The 15,770-nt window shown below is 47.3% G+C and overlaps 1 protein-coding gene across 7 annotated transcripts in view; it reads right to left on the bottom strand.

Moving 5' to 3' along the window:
* The window catches only part of TSPAN14 (tetraspanin 14), a 53,125-nt gene that overhangs the window by 19,934 nt on the left and 17,421 nt on the right, over positions 1–15,770 (bottom strand). For 6 of the 7 annotated variants that reach the window (XM_019749491.2, XM_019749489.2, XM_019749492.2 and 3 more), the window contains one exon: positions 6,208–6,305. In XM_019749491.2, the coding sequence (XP_019605050.1) occupies positions 6,208–6,288 (81 nt within the window). In that variant the 5' untranslated portion in view covers positions 6,289–6,305. Of the gene's footprint in view, positions 1–6,207; positions 6,367–15,770 lie in introns of all 7 variants that reach the window. The other variant, XM_019749490.2, reaches the window with a different exon arrangement.

Genomic DNA, 15,770 nt, shown 5'->3' with positions numbered 1-15,770 from the left:
GCGGGCAATAATCGCAGTGTACGGTGAACAGCCCTTCCTCGGAAATTCTTACTGGGGATCCCAGCCTCAACGTGCCTGAGCCGATGAACCCAGGAGCTGAGGCCGGCAAGGATCAGCTCCACAGGCAAGTGCAGTTCTAGTGGTTCTCTGATGAAGCAATCCTTGACCACTGCCTTGGCAAGCCTACATGTGGAAAAATACACACACCCCTCTGTGCCAAAAGATAAGGTGATCTACTTCCTATGAATTGGGGCAGCCTGTCTGGAGAAGCAACTTTGACTAGGCCAATCAAAACTACGTACACACCTTCTGACCCACTTAATCTCCATCCTGGGAATCAATTCCAGGAAATAATTTCCCTCTTTTCCCCACAGGGAAGAATCTGTATTACAGAAAACTAATCACTGCATCCTTATCTAGGATAGCAACAAAACAAAAAAAAAAAAAAAAGGAAACAACCTAAATGTCCAATACAGGAATTTCCACAAATACAATCAGAAAGAAAGACGATTATAGCAACCTGGAATGTTCTATAAGAGATGATGCTGATAAGGAAAGACAGACTCCAGGACCGCAAGGAGGCTCTCACAAGACTATGAAACTATGTGTGACTGCAGACAGGAGAACGGAGCATGAAGAAGGGGATGGAATACAGCTGAGATGCTTTAGTATAGCATGTCCACGCAATTACAAAAGCTTATTAAATAAAACCTGAAGAGGTAAAAGGTACCACTTCTTCTCAGCAGTGAAAATGAAGACACTACACACATTACTAAAACACTAGACTCTTCCTTTTTGTGTGCATTAATTACCAAGGGATGGAAGAGGAGAAACCATCTGCACCAGACCTGACATCAGGCCTTGGGTCTGACAGGACATGGACAGAGCCCAGCTCACACAAGGGCCGTTCTCTAAGGCCAGAAGGATCCAGAGACAACAGCCCAGGCAGGAGGTGCTGATTTCCCCGCCTCTTCCCTCCCCCATCAAAGGAGGTACAAAATAAAGACCAGAGAAAAAGAATAAGACTCTGGCCCACAAACCTGCTGTAACAGGGGTGGCGGGGAGGGAGCTAACGGTTAAGTCCTTCCCCATCAAACTCGCTTTGCCTCTCTCGTGTAGGGTGACCACATGTCCCCGTTTGCCTGGGGCAAAGACCTGTTGTTGTTCTGGCAAAATTCCTACTAACCTCTCTTTCATTCTTAAGTTTCCTGATTTGGACCATAAACTACACATTCGCCCTACTCATGGGAGGCCTCTGACTTTGAAGGAAGGGGCCGCCAGCCAGGCTGATCAGAGCACCAATGCCCTGGGCTCTCCTCTCACTCAGAAACAGGAGGCACACAGGCTCAGGCGCTAACTCCTGCGTCTCACAAGCAGGGACGCAGCGGCTCAGCCCTGCCGTCCCTGAGGAAGGCAAGGGCAGGGTGCTCTCTCAGGGACACAGGCTTACTGTCTGTGCTCACAACAGGGCTCAGTGCTTCACTTTTAATCCGCCTCTGAAATAGATCCAAGCAAGGGCTTTATCCGAATCTTTGCAGATTAAAACTGCTGGTGGTGGGAAGCAGTCCTGGCGTGGCTGACATCATCCGACTCGTCCTTCTAGAGGACTCACTCAGGAAAACCAGGAAAGCGCAAATTCTCTGTGGAACCAGATGGGGTGAGACGACCAAAGGGCTATATCTGGCTCCTCCAACTACACCTCTCCCTGCCTCCCTTCCGCTGCAAGTCAAGTGAGATTTGTTTTTTTTAATTTAAATTGTGGTAAAGTATCCATAACATAACATTAATCATATTTACGTGTACAGCTTAGTGGCATTAAGTACATTCAGTGTTATGCAACCATCACCACCATCCACAGAACTTTTCAGCTTGCAAAACTGACACTCTACCTATTAAACAATAACGTCCTCTTCTCCCTTCCCCCCACCTGGCAGCCACCATTCTACTTTCTGCTTTCTGTTTCTATGAATTTGACTACTCTAGGTACCTCATATAAGTGGAATCATACCGCACGTGTCCCTTTGTCACTGGCTTATTATATTGAGCATAAAGTTCTCAAGGTTCATCCATGTTGTAGCATGTGACAGAACTATCTTCCTCTTGAAGGTTGAATAATATTCCGTTGCATGTATAGACCACATTCTGTTTATCCATTCATCGGTCGGTAGCTACCTGGGCCGTTTCTCGCTTTTCGCTACTGTGAACAAGGCTATGACCATGGATGCGCCATATCTCTTCATGATCCTGCTTCCAATTCTTTTGGGTATGTGACCAGAAGCGGAACTGCTGGGTCATACAGTAATTCTATTTTTTAACTTTCCAAGGGCCCACCGCACTATTTTCCATAGCAGCTGCACCACTTTATATTCTCACCGACAGGGCACAAGGGTTCCTTCCAATCTCTCCCCATCCTCGCCAACATCTGTTATTTTCTGTTTTTTCATATTAGCTATCCTCATGGGTGCAAAGATAACGGTATGTCTCTGTGGTTTTGATTTGCATTTTCCTAAGTCAAAATGAGATTTTGCACTAGAAACGGGTCTAACACAGCCAAAGAATGATCATAATGAAAACAATAAAAAAGGTAAAAAGCGCAGTGTCTTTTCATTTTCCACTGCTGAGAAGAAAGTGGTACCTTTTTCCTCGTCAGATTTTATTTAGTGCCCTCAAAACGCTGTGCAGGCTGCAGCACCATTTCCCTGACGTCCCTGTGCCCAGCATCCCACGGAGCCCAGCTCAATGTTCACTCGGAACAACACGCAGCCCAAAGAGAGACACAGACACCAGCGACATCCACGTTTCTCACCCCAAGTGCGTATTATCATTACTGCCCTCTTGGGAAAAACTCAGCCCCGAAATCGGAGGGAGAGAAGCTTTAAAAAACAGAGTGTTATAGGTGTGTCATACAGAAAGTTACTGTGAAAATCATTCTGAACAGGACAAACCTCTGCTAAATAAAACCTGTGCTTGTTCCAGCACTGAGAATTGGTCAAAGAAACAACAGGTTGCCTTCTGCATATTCAAACCTGCCTGCTGAGCCCACGGCCCCCATCAATTCTGCTCCACACCTCAATTCTGCTGCTCCACTGCTCATTGTTAATTCATCAAGACAAAACAAACACTATAAAAACCCTGTGCAAAACTATTTCATCTGTGCTTTGCTTCAAAATATGGGGGGGGGGAGGGTTATGATGCTTATGAATTAAACAATCGGATGAGTTGGTAATTTTTGAAGCTAGGTGATAGACCACGGGGGCATTCATTTTATGATTCTATTTTTGTATTTTTCTCCATTTAAAAAAGAGAATTTCTCTAAGGAGTCAAGGGCTTGGTATATCATTTCAGACATTTTCAGCAAACCTGTGAGGCAGGCAGCAGGCAGGTGAGATCAGTATTTCACAATGAAAAGGCTTATCAAGGTCACTAGTTCAGGTAAGAATTCGGACTGACCTCTCCCCACCCCCCAGGAGCCTCCCCGTCCCTGAGGGCTCTGTACCCCAATTCTGAGGCCCCATTCCACACGCCCAACTCCTGTGTATATGACAGCAAATCACCGCCAAGAGCCCAGCAGGGAAGGGCCGGTAACCTCCCCATCCAGGCACCTGGCCTGCCTGGCCTCCCGCTCTCCACTTCCCCCAGCTCTCCCAGGCCTCATTTTCCTGACTGTTCCTTTTTGTCCCTTCCTGTTCTGCCCCAGTGCACACTAACTGAAAAATGATGAACTCCCAAGCACAGGCATTGCCAATTCTGCAAAACGACGATAGTGCTGCAGCATCCTTCAATCACCAAACAGACCGCTACAATTCTGAATTCAAAACTCCACTATTTGAACTTGGTAGCACCTGGCAAGTGAGTAAAGCTTCCCCAACGCTAAGAATCTGTTCTAGAAAGCTCTGAGACACAGAGACACCAGGGCCCTCGGCCGCAGTGGAAAAGTTTCACTGTAGCTGCAAAGGTCAGGATGAGAGCCTGAGGTCAAGGCCCAAGGCCAAGCAAGCCCAGCTGGCGGCGGGGATGACAGCTGGGTGTACAAGTGTCCAAAGCAGGAGGTTGCCTGCCTAGGCCAGGTGGCCTCCACCGTACACCTGGCTGAGGAGTGGGGACTCCAGGTGGAACAAAAGGCTCCCTGCAGACAGAAGCAATGCAGGTCTGGGAAGCCACACATCTCCAGGCTGGGACAGCCAGTCCTCCCCTCAGGAGGGTCCCACAGGAACCACATCAAACAACCAGCACTGCCCTACTTCAGGGAAAACAATAAGGTTGGTGAAAAGTAGGCCAAGCACAGGAAGAGACCTGGGATGAATGGCCACGCATTGAATCCCATCCTGTCTCTCCAGGACAGAAAACCCCCAAAACTTTGAGATAAATCTTCAGGAGATGAGGCCGTGTAATTAAGGGTGAAGGGCTGACAAGTCTGCCTTGTTTCCAAGAGTTCCAGTCCTAATAACTCTGTACAGTGACAGACGGTTACTAGATTTACTATGGTGTCACTTCATAAGGTACATAAATGTGGAATCACTATGTTGTAGACCAGAAACTAATACGATATTGTATGCCAACTACAGTTAAAAATAAATTTAAAGAAAAAAAACTTCCAGTCCAACTAGGAAATGCCAAAATCCAGTAGAGGCCAAGTGTGGTCCTTCATTCTGTCCCTCCTTCTCCACCTGCCCCCCACGCAGACACTGAGAAATGATGCTTGCTTAATGGTTTTAAAAGCCTCTGTGCACGATCACGTCCTCCGGGGCAGAATCAGTCTGCCTGGACCAATCTCACGGGCAGCACACACATGCTCTACCTCCTGTAGCCCTGGACCATTTCCAGCCAGTGCCCAACTATTCTGCTCCTCACTAAGGCAAGAGTCCTTGAAAGAACTGTCCTGAGTCACCAGTCTCCACTTCCTCATGTCTCACTGGCTCCTCAGACAACTGCAGGTGGGGTTCGGTCCCCCCCAGAGCACAAAGCAGCTCTAGTCAACATCACTGACAACCTCTACCTTGTCAAACCCAGTGACAAGTTCCTGTCCTCATCCTGCTTCCCCTGCCTGTGGTACAGCTGACTGTTCCTTTCTACTTGAAAGGCTTCCTCCTCTCAAGCCTTCCATGACACAAATCTCCAGGTCTTCCTTTTACCTCCGGCCACTCACTCCCAGCCTGTTTTGGAGTGGACCCTCCCCCTCAACCCCACCTCCATCACCCCAGGGCTCGGTGCCCAGACTCTCCCTCAGTGAGCTCACCCAGGCCACCCCTTCCTCTGATGGCGGTCCAGACTTGCATCTCCAGGATGGTCACTGACACAGGAAACTGACAGCTCCATGTAACTGGCTAAGAGGCCATTTCAAACCCTTCTGCTCCAAAATTCCATCTCAGGACATGGTACCACCATTCATCCCCTCACTCTGAAAAATCATTCCAAAATCAGATCACACCATCCCACGTATAACTTACCAAGAGTTACTGTAATTAGTAGAAACTAACTTCAAGTACTTGTGAGAACTGCACGGTCCTCCACGCCCTGGCTCCTTCGTGCCTCTGTCCTCACCTGTGTCCCCTGTCCCCTGTCCTTACTGGGCTCTAGCCACATCACCTTGCATATATATGCCAAGCTCATTCCTGCCTCAGTCCTCTGTATTACAAATGCTGCTCACCCTGCAAGATGCTTTCTCCCCCAGACCCCCCGTGGCTGCCTCTTCACTCATACTCAGCTCTCAGCCCGCAAGTCACCTGCTCAGAATGGCCTTCCTGACCCCAGCCAAGGAGCTTCCTCCCTGCTCTGTTGCTTTGGGCAAAACACAAGCACCACAGGGCAGGGCTTCACGCCCTTGTACAGTCTTACCTCGCAGAGCCTAGAACAGGACCTGACCCACAGGCAGAAGCACACAAAATACTCTGCCGCCGATGTGACATTGGGGTGTGACTGGGGCAGAGAGGGGAGGAGACAGACACACATCTGGGCCAGAGACCCAAGCCTTCCTGAACCCCCAGGGTGCAGCAGGAGCCCCTCAGTCTGGTTTTCAATCACCCTGGCCTTCCCCATCACAGCACTTAAGGGTCCATTTTATAATTGTTGCTAGGGCTGGGCTCATCAACTCCGCCCACCGACCCTTCCAGAGCCTCAAGGGGCCTAGCAAGTCAAAAGTATGTGAAGCATCATGATTTCCTAAATAAAGGACTGAGCAAGGGAACGCAGTGGCTTGCATGCACTCACCCAGAAGACGATGTTGTAACTGAAGAGGAGGTACTTGTACCAGCAGCTGACCTCAGCATTAGAGTATCTATAATAGTGCATCTTCTGAGAAGCAGGATCTGTGGAGAGACGTGGCAGCGATGAGGTGGCAGGTTCAGTTTCAACACATCTCCCCAAAACCTGCTTCCCAAGGAAAGAACAAAGGTAAGGCTCATACACACACTCCAGAAATCTCCAAATTGTTTCCCTGTGTTCTTTCATTCATCCAGGCACAGGTTTACTGTATCAACGTGAGCTATAGGTTAGGCAAAAATCAGGTTAAATCAACTTTCCAAAAACAGCCAAAAGAATAGAGGAGACTTTTGGAAAGAATGGAGAATGGTGTGATTTTCAGTGTCTCCTAAATACCAGGACTTCTGCTTGGAGCCTTCCCAAACATTTATCTCATCACCTCTCCATTGGGTATGGATTTTTCTGCTTCACAGTGGAGGAAACAGGAGTTCGGAAAGGTCATGTGACTCCAAGGATAAGAAAAAGATGGCAGGCCCAGGATCTGAACCAAGGACGGGGGATTCCACGGGGCGGCAGGTGGGAGAATATTTCATGCTCCGTGTTCTTTCCACCTACCACTGCCTGGGGCAGGGCAGCCAGGACTTCAGAGAGCCACATGAAGAAACAGGGGCTTGGGAAGAAGAGAGAAAGGCCAGGTTTGGACATAGTCTAACAGTGGCCAATAAAGAAAAGCCAGAAATAAGGCTCCATGTTCGTTCATCTAAGCTTTTCGGAGACAACCTCCCAAGCGCATGGCTTACAGAGGCAAGGAAGGTGGAGCACCCTGGCCTGGGTAGAGAGAGCCCATGAGCCCAGCATTCACACCACTCCTTCCTCCTCTTCCTCCCCTGCTTACCCTCCCGGCCACCCCACCCCCACCCACCCCCACCCACAGAGACACTGTTTTGGCCCCCTGGGACTGTAGTAAAGCTTAAAGTACAGAACACTGAAAGCTGCACAGAGTGGGGGGGGGGGCACTCTTTCTTATCTGTCTCCATCCCCCAAAGCTTCTCACAGAATCCTACAAAAAGGAGGTGCCCTTGAAGGAGAATTCGCAGGGCCTGACCCACCTTTACTACTTTCCTTGCTGAACCCAAGGGTAATCCAGGTGAACCCCTAACTCTCCACCACCCGGGGAGGGGGAAGGAGCGCAGTGCCTCACGCTGACCCACGGGCGTGTAGCATCTGAGGCTTACAGGGGCATGCTCACCCCCAGCCAGGGGCATGCTCACCCCCAGCCCCTCTGTTTGCCCTCCACTTCCCAGGGTGAGAAGAGGGGCAAAACATAACAGGGCCTGAGGCAAAAACAAACCAGGCTGCACCAAAATCCGTTCCTGTGAGGCAGCCTCTGTGGCCCGGCTGCTGCTCTGTGACGTTCTGAGAAAGTGGTGTCCGGCGGGACACACAACCACACCCCCTGCAGATGGGGCCACGACTGCTCCACCATCCTTCCCCCAGAGCAGAATCAACAGGCACAGCCTGGACACCATTTGCTCATGCCCTCCCTCCAAAAGGGATAGGAGAGTGGCCAACGCCCTGCTGGGAGAGCCAGGCCTGTCTAGCCCCCAACACCAGCCAGGGAGGAGGCAGTGACACAGCAGCCCCCTCGCACCTCCACATTCCACCATCAGAACAGCACGTCCACAAAAGTGCCCTCCAAGAATGAGTGTGACCACAGCCGTGAAGGACACGACTGGACACAAGGACACACAGGAGGCCTGAGCACAGCCTGGACCACAGTGGCCGCAGGGAGAGGAGCGGGGCTCCCAGTCAGACCCCTGCCCCCGGCAGCACAGCCTGACCCTGGGCAAGTCCCTGCCCTCTGAGGGCCTCGGCCTCCTCGACTAAGACAGGGCTCCTAGTGGCCAATCCTTAGTGTCACTGGTGTGGAGACCAGCTGGCAGCATCAGAATCACTGATTCTCAATACCAATTTCTGGACGTTTCTGGAGATTCTGCTATGTTGTAGGTCTGGGTTGGGGCCCGGAAATTACATTTTTGACAGATTCCCCAGGTGGTTCTGATGTGCCCAATAGACCAGGTATCGGGCACCAAGAGCTGTGGTCCTGTGGGGTCCTGCACAGGTGGAAGGACCCCATTAGCTATGGGGCAACACACAGACAGGTGTGGCAGGGCTGCCTCCTGTTGGGCAACCAGCTAAAGGTAACCAACACTCACCCATTTGTTTCACAGATAGCGAAGCCCCAAAGCACTGCTTTGTTTTGTATTCCTAGCTACACAGGGCTAGATTCATGCATATGGGGGGGAAACATGTTTCTAACTAAAACTCAAGTAAGTTTATCACAGAAAACAGCCAACTTTGTTAGAAATGCCCTACGGAGCAGGAAAATATTCTACCTCATAAAACCCTGTTACTTTATTTGGACAAGACAATCCTGTTTCTTGGCATGCCAAATGCACTCCGCCCCCACCATGGTTTCTAGAGAAGCCTGGAAGGTAGAGTAGGTGGCCGTGCCCTCCATGGAACTGGGCCACAGAGAAGGGGGACAGCTGCTCAGGCATGGTACCCAAAGTTCAGGAATCCTAGAAGGTGTTCTTTGGACATCACTTAACCTAACCATAGTAGAGAAGTCTCCCAAAAGCTTTGAAGTAGGAAGCAAAGTGAGACTCCCTCCTTTCTCCAAAGGAGAAAACAAAGAAGCCAAGTAATTAGCACATGTCTGTCTGTCTTTCCCAGTACAGGCAGCCTTGTTCCTGCCCCCTGCCTGGGCCTTCGGAAGACGATTATCCTGAGGTGACACAAGGACTGTCAAGATCCCTCGTGTCCTTCCAATCTTTCGTGAAGCATGGAGAACACGGAGAGGCCACAGGGGGCGTCAGGGGCACCCAGGCGGCAGGGCCATCACCCAGGGCAGGGCGATCTGCCACAGGGCACTGGCTTCCTCACCAGCTGCTTCCCCGACTTCCATGGTCTCCCAAGGCCTCGCCCCACAGACACACAACCACCCGGGAAACAACTCTGCTTTCACAGATGTCAGGGTCCATACACACACCCAGAGTATCTCAGTGACCATGACATAAACTCGAAGCCCTCACTTCCTGGTAACTTCAAACACTCAGAACTATACCAGCCAGGTCCACGCCAGGGAACAACTAGAGAGAAACACCCTAATCCTCCCTGAAATGATGTACTGAGCTCAGACAAGCCCCTTACACGCCTGCCACACACAAGTCAGAGCACTGGCACAGGCAGTTGTGCATTTCTGTTGAACCCTGTGAGGTCTAGGGGCGGGAATGGCCCAATGACACTTATTTTGCCACTCCAACCACAAAGGAGGAAACTGTTGAAGGGAAACAGTTTAGTCTTTCTTCACCCACTGTTGATTCCTCCCCATGGGAAGAGATGGCACACAACTGCCCAGTGAGAACTACCCCATCCAGACCCCTCCCCTTCCCCCAGCCCTCATGCTCTGCTGTTCTATCCACCCAGATGAAGAAGCAGGTCCTGAATTTCAATGTCACCAGAAGAGCCTGGTCTCCCCGTAGGCACAGCCCAGAATTTAAACTGAAGGAGGTAATGGGAAGACTTCTTTGGACCCCAGCCTAAGCCACATCTGCCAACACAGGGCACGATGACCTTCGGTGTGGTGGGAATAAAAGCCATGCTAAGCTTCTGAGGTCTGGCTCGGTGGCTTCAGAAACTCAATGCAAGAAAAGCGACTGATGAGAACTACGGTACCGAGCCGCCAACCTGAGGGGCTAACTGCATCTACAAAGAACCCCAAGAAGGTGATAAAGGCAGCGGTGCTGAGACTAGAACCCAGACCTGACCACAAATTCAGCCAGAATAACTCCAAAGTGACTGTGGGTCCTTATTTGCTAAACCGAGTTACATCAGAGGAACTTAGCTCTCTACCAACGGATGATTACACACACACACACACACACACACACACACACACACACACACACACAGACTAAAAGTCTCAGTTTCCTAAAAGAAGATGGATAAACTGTGCACACATACTAATTATCACCACTAACTGAAAAGGACCTCCAAAAGTTATTTTGTGTTTTTGCATAGAAAAAAATGATCAGAAAAATGGAATTCCAAGTCCCCAAACCATCTCAACTCCAAAACTTATTAAAACGGAATCAAGCATTCATGTGGCAAAAGGAAGGCATGTGTTGGTCAAAAACCAACTTCTCAAAATAAGGGGAAAAGTTAGGATTACTTAAATGTTCAGATAGCTAGTTAGCACTCTGAGAGGAACTCAAAATAAGCCAGAATCAACCTAAATATTAAAGCACATGTGCAGGCACGCACGTGAGTGCACATACACACACAAAAGAACAGTATTTCAAGCCTATATTAATCTTCACTTTTGAGCCAACAGGAAAAAAACAATCCAAAGTGCAAAAATATCAACATAACACAGATAAAAAGTTTTAAAGTTCCCATATAATTAAAAGTAACAAAACAAAACGGAAACACAAAAGTTATCTGCAGCTGTAGCAATTATGACAAAGAATGAATACCTACAACATACAAAATCTCAGACTTAATAAAACAAATACTCCAGTTTTAGACAAATGACAAAGAAATGGACATACTGAAATGGAAGGACAATATAATCAACAGATGGACAAATATTCTATGTCATCGGAAATGAAACTTAAAGACAATCCAGAAATCCAGAGATACTATTTTACACTGTTTAGTTTAACAAAATAACCACCATTGTTGCTGGCAAGCCTGTGGTGAGGCTGGTACTTGCTGGTTACAGACTTTCAAACCCTCTCCCCCTACCCCCTGCCCCCAAAAAAGTGGTCAAACCCCTAATCCAATAAATTCATGACCAAGAATTTGCCTCAAGAAAATAAACCGAGAAGAAAAATATGCATTAAGTATGAAATCTGAACATCACGGTTTCAACTATGGAACAATTTGTAAGTAGGTGGTTAAAGAGCAAAATGGAACCTGAAAGCATGAAAATGGTTGCACGGGGTGGTGGATTTACAAGTGATTTTCCAAAAAGGTTTCCATTGTCACTTACCATTACCACCTCTGTATTATCAATGGAAATCGAGGCCATTGCTGGGGGGGAGGGGGGGAGCCTGCCTGGAGGATGCTGGTCTCCCCGTGTGACGACCTCAGCAGTCATGGTAAACAGGGCTTGTCTGCTTTGGGATTATACAGAGGATGCCAAAAAAATGTAAACGCATTTTAAGAAAGGAAAAAGCTGTATTAAAATTGTAATACTCAATATACACTGGTAACAAAAGATGAATACAAGTCATCTGTATACATTTTTTTGGCACCCCCAGTATTCACCTGTAAGATTCCTTCTTCCTCCTCTCCCCCTCTTTTTAATTACAAAAGTAGCACAGGCTGAACCGTCAAATATTTAAATAATTCAACTGTGAAAAGTGAACTGGCAATGAGAAAGCACTCAACAATGGCTTTCAAATTTTTCACCATGGCCTATAGTAAGAAACACATTTAGCAAAACCAATCCAGTGTGCACACACTTGCAAACACAACTAAAATTGGTTTCAGGAAAAAAAATTCCTCTTATTAGATGACATGCATTCTAGACTCGCTGTCGTTTCTTGTTTTTTGTGTTTTTTTTCCAAAATTATCTCTGTGCACAATCTAAGAATCAACTATTGTAAAAGCTGTGCTGAGAAAAACAGCAGATCCAATGCCAAGTCTTCCCCTTTCCCGGGAATACTTTCAACTTTTCGCTGATCTTGACATTGCTGAAGAGATCACAGGCCTAGCATGGCATCACTGCTACGAGAAGGCCTGACACCAAAGCTAGATTGAATACCTGATCTAATTGCAGTTTCTACCTCTCCCAGAAACATAATCTTAATCAGCCAATCTTGAATTTTCTGGTCAAGCACCAGTAAGGTGATCTGTCACAAAGGCTCTCTCAGTACCTCCGCCCAGGAAAGAGGCAATCTGCATGATTAAAAACCCTTCCCTTTTCTGCCCGCAAAGAAAAGCAGTACAGGCCCCCAAATAATCCTTTCTTTTCTTAATACCTCCCTTGCCCCACTTTTCTTCCTATAAAAACCTTCCATTTTGTACAACTCCTCAGAGCGCCCTTCTAGTTCATGAATCAGGATGCTGCCTGATTCAGGAATCGTTTAATGCAGCCAATTAGATCTTCAAATGTACTTGGTGGAATTTTGTTTAACACTGTGTATACCCCAAACATCTCTTTAAAATTTCTGTATATAGTACGCTTACATTACTACTCCTGGTTTTCCAGTTTTAGTTATTCCCTCTCCACTTCCTCTCCAGGAAGAGCAAGATATAACAACTCTCTTTACACCCCTACAAACCACCTCTACCCCCAAACCACTGCGTCAAACGTCTTTCCTGTATCTCCAGTCCCATTGTAAACTGTAGCTCTGGCTAGAGTAATTTTCAGTTTACATTATTATTACGACTACGTGAGTCATCAGAGTGAGCCACATAAACCATGATTACTTTTCCTGTACAACTTTTAGCTCTCTGGGGGTAATAATTCTTTTATGTTTTCTGTTTGCTTAATTTTCTAGGATTTTATCAATATTCAATCCCAAATTCAAAACCAGTTGTCCAAATCTCTCATTCACATCAGATGTTCTATTTTTACTTCTTCCAGATATCTCTCCTGAAGTTTTCTGAGCTGCTTCCATCCAGACTGTGCACAGAATTCCTTTTATCTCATTTGGGATACAGCTTATCAGACATCTAACCTTTGCTCACCTTTGTGGAGAAACCCTTCATGGCAAAAGTTAAGGTTTTCAGCCCCTGGATGTCTGAAATCTGAAAATATCTTTATTCTTTTTACCTTCATTCTTGAATAAGATTGGCTGTGTGGAGAATTCCAAGATGGGAATCAATTACACGGAGAATGAGGTTAGCCACTGCTCCACGAGCATCTTCTACATTCCCAGGTATTGCGAAGCCCCAAACCACTCAGATTCCTGACCTTTGTATCCGACCTGTTACCTTTCGCTCTGCAAACTTGCAGGTTTATCCCTTTCTCCCCAGCATACTGATCTGGGCCTATCTTCATCCACTTGGCTCAACTTTTGATGAGCCTTTCTGATATGGAAACCAATTCCTTCTCTTCTAGGAAATTTTTTTCTTGATGATTTTCCCACTTGTCCCACTTGTGTTGTTTTCTGTTCTCTTTTTGTAACTCCATCCTATTAGTAGAAATGGGAATCCTGGCGGACCCTTTCGTTTTCTTACCTGTTCTGCTCTATTATCCATCCCTTCATTTTCTTTATCTATTTTCTGTAAGACTCCTTCACCTTTATCTTTTAATAATTCTATTGATAGTTTTGCTATGACTTTATTTTTTTAACTTTTAGTACTTTTCTGTTTTCTGAATTTTTTATAGTATCCTGTTCTTATTTCATAGAGACAATATTTCTGTTATCTCTTAGAAAATGTCTAATTTTTTTCAAAATGTTCTTCTCTCTAAATAGAATATTTCACTTAAGTTGCTTTTTTTTCCTGTTTGTTTTGCTTCTCTTCCTGTTAGGCACTTCCTTCAGATGTCAAGCATTCTTGGTAAACCTCATGATTAGTTAATCCTCATGACTAAGAATGAATGTTTAAGAACTAACCGGAAGGGCTGAGTCCTTTGGCAGGTGAGTCTGTGCAGGGTGATCTGGTTGGACCATTTGCTGTGAAATTCCCGTTTTCAGCATCTTTAGTTCTTTATTCTTAGGCCAGTCAGGTTCCCCAGTGAAAGCTCTTTTAATCCCTCGCCTGGAAGGTGTGGGGCTGCTGTCAGTGCTCTAGAAGCCATGTGGGGGCAGAAGGCTGGGCAATGGAGACGGTCTTCATAGGAACCGCCGAGAGCACCTGGAGTCTCCAGACCCTTGGTTTTCCCTTCTGTAGAATAAATCTCCAATGTCCAGCTACAGAGGAAAGGCAGTCACCACCATGGCGGAAGGAAAGGGATCTAGGTATCTAACCACATCAATTGTTTTCAAACAATTCTTGTATTTAGCCACCTCTGACGCTCCTTCCCTCCTCTACTCACCACCCCTCCCCCCCACCAATAATAATACAGTGGTACCTCAGTTTTCTAACGTAATCCGTTCTGGAAGACCGTTTGAGTTCTGAAATGTTCGAAACCGAGGCACAGTTTCCCCATAGAAAGTAACGCAAAATGGATTAATCCACTCCAGACCTTGAAAATCAACCCCTAAAACTGCAAATTTCGCATGAATTTTACTATCTAATGATACCATAGATCCATAAAATTTACAGCGTTTGTAAATCAAAATGTTCGTCAATGGAGACGTTCGAAAACCGAGGTCCCACTGTAAGGTGACACCAACACCTACATTTTAAACTGGGTAACTCATCCATCTAGTCCTGGTTTGCAGATGCTTTCTTGCTGTCGTCTCCTCTCCCCTTCTCCCCATCCTCACAGATTGATTCCTTTTATTAAAATTCCCTTTGACTGATTCCTTTTTTAAAAATTCCCTTTATCTTAACTAGTGTAGGGTTTTAGGACAAAGTATAATTTATAACCATATAAAAGGGCAAAAAAGACTGCAAATGTAATTAAGATGACTAATCATTTGACTTTAAAAATAGGAAAATTATCCGCATTGGTCCAGTGTAACTGTGTGAGCCCTGAAAAGCAGAGCTTCCTCCCCGCTGAGACTCCAAGTATGAGAAGGACGCAGTGCATTGCTGAGGGATCTGAGACAGAGGAGTCGTACGCAAGGACCAGAGAGAGGCTGCAGGAGTTAGGGGTAGCCTGGCTGAGGAAAGAGGACTTCAGCCCTACGACAGGAAGAACTGGATTCTGCCAACAACCTGAGTGAGCTTGGAAGCGGAGTCTTCTTCCCCAGAGCTTCCAGAAAGAAATGCAGCCCTGCCAATACGTTGCCTTGGGCTGCGTGAGACCATACGCTGAGAATCCACTTGGAGCAGGCTGTACCTGGGCAACGCCATCGCCCATATCCCGAGCTAGAACCCAAGTTATCCTGCGGGCTCTTCTCCCCCCGTACTCCAGTCAGCCATTCACCAAAATTGAACCTTTCCACCTGGCCTTGCGGCTGCAGTATTGGCACCTGACCTGGTCACAGGCCTCTCCGAGGAAGGGCAGCCAAATTCCCAAGGCAGCTGGGGGTTTGCTGCACCTCTGAGTAGCACACCTTAGGCCTGGGACATTGCCACCATCCTAGAAGGGAGTCCGGAGAGCCCACTGGGTGCTGGGGAACGTTCACAGACAAGCCAAATGAACAGGTGGGCCCAAGGGGAGAAGGCAAAAAGGGACAGGTGAATATGCGAGGGAAGGGCTCAGGTAAGAGCGAGGTCACTAGGCAGGCCAGAGCTCACACCCACAGGCTCCCCCCGCAGTTCTCTGACTCATCACCCTCAGTCAGAAGCGTCTATGTCCTACTCTAACCAACCTCTCAGGAACCAACTCTCTAGCCCCAGGGTCTGCCAGAAACAGTGCAAATTGGACGCGGGCAGCAACCACTCACAGGGATCCAGAAGTTTGACTCTTCACCAAACAAAGATACTACAAAGCCACACAG

This window comes from Rhinolophus sinicus, linkage group LG07, assembly GCF_036562045.2.
Source record: "Rhinolophus sinicus isolate RSC01 linkage group LG07, ASM3656204v1, whole genome shotgun sequence".
Taxonomy (NCBI): domain Eukaryota; kingdom Metazoa; phylum Chordata; class Mammalia; order Chiroptera; family Rhinolophidae; genus Rhinolophus; species Rhinolophus sinicus.
This window is presented reverse-complemented; position numbering and strand designations above follow the sequence as displayed.